Genomic DNA, 8122 nt, shown 5'->3' on the forward strand with positions numbered 1-8122 from the left:
CTTTTCAGCGCAAGTATTCTCAACTGAGTCAGAGCAATAGAGACCCAATCAAAGCAGGATATCATTTTAAAAACGTTCAATATTAAGCCCTACTTTGAGATTTTATCAAATGTTATTAATGCGTTTGTCTTGGAATAAGACATCCTTTGAAATAGTCTGCCCATAGCAGTCTGTGTTTCTGACGTTGAATTGTTCCCAGCTTTTGAAATTAGAGATATTGACTATCTACAGACTGTATCTCATGGAGGAAAATTGCTCATTTTAAGCCATATTAATTAATTAATTAATTAATTATTTGCAGTTTAACAAGCTGTTGACAGCATTAAAACCTCATAATGTTATGGCAAACATGTTCGCAAAAAATTGCCTATTCATAGATGAAACAACCTATTCATTCATTTGCAATAGTGTTTGTCGGCATGAGGAATGCACGTCTCATACTGTACGTTTAGCTGGTTTTGTTCCTGGGGGAAAAATATGGCTCTTTAGCTTCTAAATGCTTTATACGTTCAGTAGATAGTCGCTAACTGAGCTTGACTGCTGTTTGGTGTTGGGCAGGTAGAGTGTAGTGGGATATTCAGGGCATTTTTGTTCGGCGTAAAACTAAAACAATGACCTGATAGACGCTAAGATGCTCTGTGGAGCCGAGTGACGATCTGTTGGTACATCACTATGTGGGACCTCTTATGAAACACAGTCAGTCATCTTTTGTAGGTTAAAGCACGTTGATAGTGAATCTTTAATCCCAAAACATACCTGGTGCTGAACAGTTCTTCTGCTCCGTTTCGTTGTCTGGAACTGAGGCCATTAGCCGTCTTCCCCAGTGTTCGAGGTTCGGATGTCCCTCCACGATCATCCCATGGCCTGCAATGGAAAACAGAAGCTCTGCTTATCACACATTCAACATGAATAAAACAAGCTTGTCGACAAGTATGCACATTATATCACACGTCATGTTGGAGGTCAATGCTAAATATCTGCAGAGACAATTCATTTGTTATGCTAGGAAACCTCGACACTCCATTTTACATATTGAAACTCATTAAAACTAACATGGCTGCTCGAGCACAGAGTATGTTTCATGACCCAACATGTCCATGATCACGGTACTTAATCCAAATAAGGTTGCTTTGCTCTTAAAAGTTTTAGACATGACATTTTCATCCGGCGTCAGCAATCACACAGCAACATGTAGCTGCCGTGCCATTACTGTATGTTTCAGGGCGGGAGAGTGCGAGGAGGAGCGTGAGTTTCATTTCTCATTAAACTGCTCTTAAGCCTCCATAATGAGGACATAAAAACTACTGCTGTCCCAAATGTATTATGTAAAATCAGTCCAACGAGTTGAGCGGCGTTTTAAACATGCAATTTTCATAATATATCACACAAATTTGATGTTGAATTGACAAAGTAGTAACTTATAGCAGCATGATTAAACAGTATCGCTGTATACGCATTATGAGCGTCACTAGGGAATACCCTGAGGACAGATGGTCTGTGTTTGATATACAAGTTGTTCACGCTACCTGTTTGGAATTTCTTTGCAGGTTGTGAAAGACTTTGTAGCTGTCGAATCACATTATCTCAGTGTTAGGAAATGAATCGGTGTATGCTTGCTGATGAGTAATTGGGGACTGCAAACTAACGCAAACAATCTCATTACTTTCTCGATTCATTCATCAATGGTTTGGTCCAACAAATATAGAAAAAAAAATAACTTCCAAGGACAAATTATTAAGAAAAGTCTCTAAGGTACTGTTATTAAATTGCGTTTTCTGACCAAATGTCAATGTCAAAGAAAACCTAAATATACTGATATTTTACAAGTTTAAACTCAAGATGTATAGCATTTTTTGCGCAACAATTACAAACATTATTAATGGATTAAGTTCATTGCAGATTCATAATCTGATTTCATTGAACAATAAATGTACTTGTAGTTTCAACCCTAATTCAAAGTACATTAGAAACGACACATATTCACTTTGAGTTAATATTTAATAATAACTTTTGGTAGAATGATTTCTTGTGTTGTTTGAGTGAACAAGCTGTTAACCCAGCATGTCACACAGTTAATAAAAGTGTTTTTTTTCAGGAAAATGAGCAGTCTGTTTACACATCTAGCAGGTGGCATGTTAACAAGCGCCTGACAAACATAAATCAAATATCTTTTTAGGCACCCTGTCTTTTTCTACTCTCCAACCTTCAAGTACGTCCCTGTCTCAACTCAACTAACTGGACCAAATGTTTACTGACAGTCTTTATTAAATGGCTTTCAATCCAGTACAGTTGGACAGCCGGACAATCAGCAGGCGCTGGACAAGCAGACTGTACCGCAGCTGCTTCACACAGCTCTCAGATCCAAAAGACCAAACCCTCCAGTCATCGCTCCAACCTGTTCCTCCCCACTCACCAGCTCTCTCCTATAATGTCTCCAGTCTTTTGTTTCACTGTATTCTAGCAATGGTCAATGTAAAACCTGTCCTAATTTAAGGTGTGAATGGGGGGGGGGGGGACCTTCATTCTTTTCAGAGAAAGTTTGCTCAACAGTCAGTAACGCAACAGTAACGCAAGTCCTTGAAGAAGTTAGAGTCACCTGACCATAACTGTGAAATCATTTGTTTAAGACACAGATTCTTATAGTTTCCTGGAAGACAACAGACATGCATGTCTTTGAAACATGGGTCATTCGGTGCATGCTCTCTGTCAGGCATCTGATATGGAGAAACAATTAAGGCGTGATCTGTCAATACTTCTAGGCAGGCTGGGGGTAAAATATGGACCGCAGTGTGTTGTAGGCATGACTCACATTGATTTGTTGTCCAGGCTAATTCTTCATGTTCAATGAGCACAGTGTTTTTTTACAGCAGACACCAGTGGCACTGCTATGCTGCGTCCCGGGCTGACATTCTGCTCTCTTTAATGTTTTGTATGGGCTGTAGGACTATGAAGTGTAGTATTTTCAGGTTTTTTTAAATCATTTTAAATGTTAAAACATTTTTAAAAATCCGATACACTCCTACGCAAAAAAGGCAATCCCTAGACTGCATGGTACATGGTCTAGACCAAAACCTTGAGGCTTAGAGTTATCAAATCTGGAATAGCTTACCACAGACAGGCTAAATATTCTTTAAAACCACAGTCAATGATTTGTGGAATGCAAAAAAAGGGAGATATCCTCATTATCGTTTCAGATCAAAAAGATAATCTTCAGAATAGCCGCCCATGAAGGTTAACATACTGTGCGCACATTAAAGTTACTTTATAGATAAGCAGTATTACACTATATCCAACCTGAAATCATGAAAACCGCAGTTACATTCCAGAGACCAAATCTACTTTATAGCAGAAACAAAGGAATAAACCCAAATGGAATAAGGCTGTGAGCACTTTGAGACTACATTGAGGAGCAGAGGGAGACAACAAGCAACAATAGCACAGCAGTAATGTTGTCCTCCAGCTCTGTCCAATCAGCTCAGGACCAAGGACAACCATCCATCAATCTCTCTTTGTGGTGAAGACGCTTAAACGTGTCCACCTTCCTGCATCAGCGTCATCCCGCTGCAGCTACCTGTCAGAGCTGAGCCCTGCTTCTCATAAACACCTGTTATAGGCCAGCCTACGCCACACATACCCGCACACAGCAACCATCAGCATGCACGACAGCATGTTGCGCCCCACCCCTCTTTATGGAGATGTAACCCGGGAGTAGTACATCAAATCCCATCCATCTGGACCGTTCAGCACATCAACACTCCCCCCCCATACTACTATCAATCAAATTGGTGGCAAACACATGGCACAGGTTTTACGGTGACATGACAAATGCGTGTTCCTGTTGTGATGGATGAAAGATGAGAAGGCCACAGCTATTCAATTAGATCTCATTATGGCGAGGTTTGGGTCTCGTGGATTCAGAATGTATTTCTGGTTCTCTTCTCTTTTTCGTGTCACCTTGAATTCCCAGCACAACCACCACAGGACACAGGCTGGTATTCACAAGGAAAAACACCTTCTGTCAAATACCCCTGCATGAATATCACGGCATGGGTCAGGCAAACTTGATTAAATGAAAAAAGGCAAGCCATTAGTGACAGAGGAGGGCTTACTTTGGCTCCCAGTGCCTGCCTTTGGAGATAAGAGATTTGCACTCGACTGTATGATATCATTCCAGAATAATCTTTTAAGCCTCTTGTTGTTTTTTAATGTAATTAATAAAAACTCCCGATACATCAGTTAGAGATCTGCGGCCAGGCAGGAGTTTTATTCATTCATTTATTTAACAGGGACAGTGCACATTAATGAACATTTCTGTAAATGTGCCAGAGTTAGCCAAGAGGCTATTTTTCATCTGTAGTCCCTGGACAGATTTTAAAAGTCAACCTTGAGTTGTGGGGAATTTACAGCTACTTTCAGGCCCGGGGCCTAAGTGGTTGCAGATGGACAGATCACAGGACAGGCCAAGGTCTGCTGAGGCATAGGGTTAGAAACACTTTGAGGGGGGGGGGTACAGACCAAAATTCAAGATGACACAGTTTTAGTGTTCCCTGCACTGTTCTGGGGGGGGGGTAGTTAACCTCTGATCCCATTGCTGTGTCAGATATCATTCTTCACCAGCAAAATATCAAGGTTAGCTTACATAACTGTGTGTGCGTGTGTGTGTGTCATTGTTTGCACCACCCGGGGTAAGAGTTTTGACATGTGTGCATGGGAGGGCATGTGGTTTGGTGTGTGTGTGCCTGGATGGGGGAATCACACGCATGATCACCCCTCGAGCATCAAGCTATGAATATTGTTACATTCAGCAAGCAAACGTGTCCCAGTGTTTATCCTCACTCACCCTCCACCCCCACCCTTTAAATGACAGTCAGTGGCCTCTGCGTAAAATCACCATCCCTCGATGGCCATGCGAAACCTAGAAGCGTGATGATGCGTGTGTGTGTGTGTGTGTGTGTGTGTGTGTGTGTGTGTGTGTGTGTGTGTGTGTGTGTGTGTGTGTGTGTGTGTGTGTGTGTGTGTGTGTGTGTGTGTGTGTAGCCCCGGGCCAGGCGTGATGATGCCAGCATTAACACCATCCTGAGCTCCGGTGTAGTGAGACCGAGAATGCCCAACAAGAACAACAAGATAGGGCAGGAAAAAATGCAAAGCGCAAACAAACCACAACCAAATTGCTTTCGTTCTGGGATCGGTTACATGATCGCTGTGTGCATGTGGAGCAGGAGGTGTGCGTGATTATGAGCCTGCCTCTCAAATTAAAAACGTGCCGCTGCCACGGCGCGCACACTGCGGCATACGGACAAACAGACGCATGTACCCAACACTGAGATAAAAGAAAGATACTGTAACGTGACACTAACATGTGCAGCTCACTTTTTCGACTGTCAGGAGTACAACAAACGCATCCTGGGCCATTTGCTGCATTTTAATATATCTTATAATACGTGTGGACAACCATCAGAGGCATCGCTTCCTCACTTTCGGTCTGCTACTATATGAACATGCAAACAAATGTAACGCTCTCATCCAATGCCCTTGAGAATAATGCTGTTCATGTGATCGATGCTTTATAAAGTATACTGATGAGTGTGTGTGTGGGTGCATGATTTCACTGCAGATTTCTGAGTCTTTAGCTCCTTCCCCAGCTCCCTGTGCCCCGGTGCATCTCAGCAGTCTCCTCCCCACTCACCTGTCTTGGTCAACAGCGCCGACATGCCCCACGCCAGGAAAAGGGCACTGCAGATAAAGCACACCTGAACGAAAAGCATCTCCCTCCTCTTACGAACTTTAAATATCTTCGAGATTATTGTCTTTTTGGACGCGCTCACGGTGTCGGTGTCGTCCCGCTCCATGCTTCTCAGCTCGGCCGGTGGCCACTTTGTTTGCGTCCTTGAAAGCCAACAAAACTGCCGCCCCGCTTGCCTTCTTCAAACGGAACACAGCCGGGATGTGCTCCTCATTTCAAGCCGTCCAGGGCGCAGATGGAGAGTAGTGGAGCGGACAGTTTCTCCCCCCTTTTGCTCGTCTCCAACGAAGATGCCTTTCAGCTGCTGGGACCGGTGGGCTGGGCAATGACAAGGCGGTCAAATTCACCAAATGTAACTCAATTCAGCGATGCTCCTGAATTCGGCAAGAGGAAGGGTGTCGGACGCGCTCCCATTGCAACGTGTATCCTGTCCCGTCGAGAAAAGCACACACATCAGCTGCAATATCCTCACTCCGTGTAGTTTATGTGTTTGGCATCAAATGCGTCAGCGTACACAGCCATGAACGTGGGGTCGCTCAGCTGCGCCGGATTGCAAACTCCACGCACCTGCGTCTGTTAAGTGAAACCAATCTGTGTTCATCAAGGTTAATTGTTGAATTCGGCCAGCAGTCGTGCAGCTCGCCTCGCTCGGGCGCCTCCCCCTTCACATGGATTCCTCCTCGGTGCAGAACAAGCTGATGAGAGAGAGGACCATCAGCCCCCTGTGCTTCCAGCTGCCCTCCCACTATGCGCCCTTTCAAGGAGACCGGACTTTCCCCTGAATGCATGTGCAAACAGCTTTTTAAATAATGCTGTTTTTTATCTCCACTGTCTGGATTGACACCTCATCGATCGGCCCGGAGATCTCTCACGTTATTTGCACCAGATCAATCGCACAGGTTGGATTTGTGCGACCAGGCAAGCCCATCATGCTCCTCAAAACAACACTAGTCTTACTGTTATGAAACCAAATCCATATTTTCTAAATCCCAAACCCCTTTAATAACTGGCCTCCAAATCACCTGCTATCCTCATTTTGATATCTTGCTGGATAATTTAGGTTATAGATCTTCAATCTCAAGGGCATTAGTACCTCCCCCCTTCCCCTCCCTTTGAAATCTATAACCTTGAAATAATTTCTCTCTGCCTTGAGATTTTTTTTGCCAAGATTGTAATAGTTTGCCTCCAGAAAACAGCTATTGGACCTGCACATACTAGATATGAATAATGTATTGAGGAGCTTTTAGTCAGTGTGACAGCTGTAGATTTAATGTGGGTAAAATATGTCAGTGGTCACTATAAGGTAAATAATTACCATTATAAAGGGGGGTGGGAATCAATTCTGCTGTGTATTCAGAAAAGCACTCAAGAGTCCAACTTTCCTTTTATGTCATGAATTTTCCCAAAGATATGTCAGCTTGAGATGTAAAGGTTGGACTGTTTTAATCCTCCACTACACCTCTGGTTTGTGATCAATAGTTGGAATCTCTGAAAAATGACACCCAACAAGACAATGGGTGCTTCAGTTCAAATCAAGGTGTCATTGCTCACCTATTGGTGTTAGCTTTCACCTGGAGCTGTCACTTTTTGATACAATAAATAATTGGACAGTTTCATTCCTAGACTCCAAAATGACTAACGTCTCTTCTATAATCATACTTTCATATTTCATATATATATACTTTGATATAAGTTATTATGAAACCGTCAAATAATGTTGATGTAAGGGACAATTCACCACAAACAGACTTGATACTCCCGATATATTATCTCTTGTATCCATATTTATTTTTTGTTGTACTGTTTCCTCCCATAAGAGAATGATTCAAAGTATTTTAAATGTTGCAGCAGTGTTGGTAATAAAAGCCATGCTGCACATCTCCTGTTAGTATCCAGCTGTATTTATAGTCTGCCCCCAGAAAATAATTAAGTCTCTTCCCATTAGTGAACTTTTAATAGTGTAGCCGCATTCAATTAAAAGCAGAGGATGTTTCCACTCCCAAGAACTTAAATGAAATAGTTCCACATTTTGGGAAATATAAGCTTGCTTTCTTAGAAACCTACAAAAAGTGACCAAAGAAGATTTACACTGTAATGTTTTTATAAGTTAGCTTAGTTTAGCACGACTGGAAACAGCTAGCCTGGCTCAGTTTGAAGTTAACAGAATCGGACCAGCAGTTGGAAAGCTTATATGTTGATTCTGTACAAAGCCCATGTGTAAAAATTACAACTTGTGGTATTACGGGGAGTCATGTGCTAGACTGTTTGTTGGTCGTGTGTTTATAGTATAATAGGTTTAGTGGCTTTACTTAGTGGGCGGACTCTAATTTTGAGAGTAAATTAAATCTTTTCATCTAATTTTCATCAGTCGCAGTAAAA

General features: G+C 42.5%; 1 protein-coding gene across 4 annotated transcripts in view; it reads right to left on the reverse strand.

Annotated features, from left to right (window-relative positions):
• The window catches only part of slc24a4b (solute carrier family 24 member 4b), a 36007-nt gene extending 29265 nt beyond the window's left edge, over nt 1-6742 (reverse strand). Inside the window, exons 1-2 of one of the 4 annotated variants that reach the window (XM_034220302.1) lie at nt 5687-6742; nt 757-864 (exon numbers count right to left, since the gene is read on the reverse strand). In XM_034220302.1, coding sequence (XP_034076193.1) covers nt 757-864; nt 5687-5849 — 271 coding nt within the window. In that variant the 5' untranslated portion in view covers nt 5850-6742. The remainder of the gene's footprint in view (nt 1-756; nt 865-5686) is intronic. The other 3 variants (XM_034220293.1, XM_034220317.1, XM_034220309.1) reach the window with 3 other exon arrangements.
• Between the last annotated feature and the right edge of the window lie 1380 nt (nt 6743-8122).

This window comes from Gymnodraco acuticeps, unplaced genomic scaffold (assembly GCF_902827175.1).
Source record: "Gymnodraco acuticeps unplaced genomic scaffold, fGymAcu1.1, whole genome shotgun sequence".
NCBI classification, from domain to species: Eukaryota; Metazoa; Chordata; class Actinopteri; order Perciformes; family Bathydraconidae; genus Gymnodraco; species Gymnodraco acuticeps.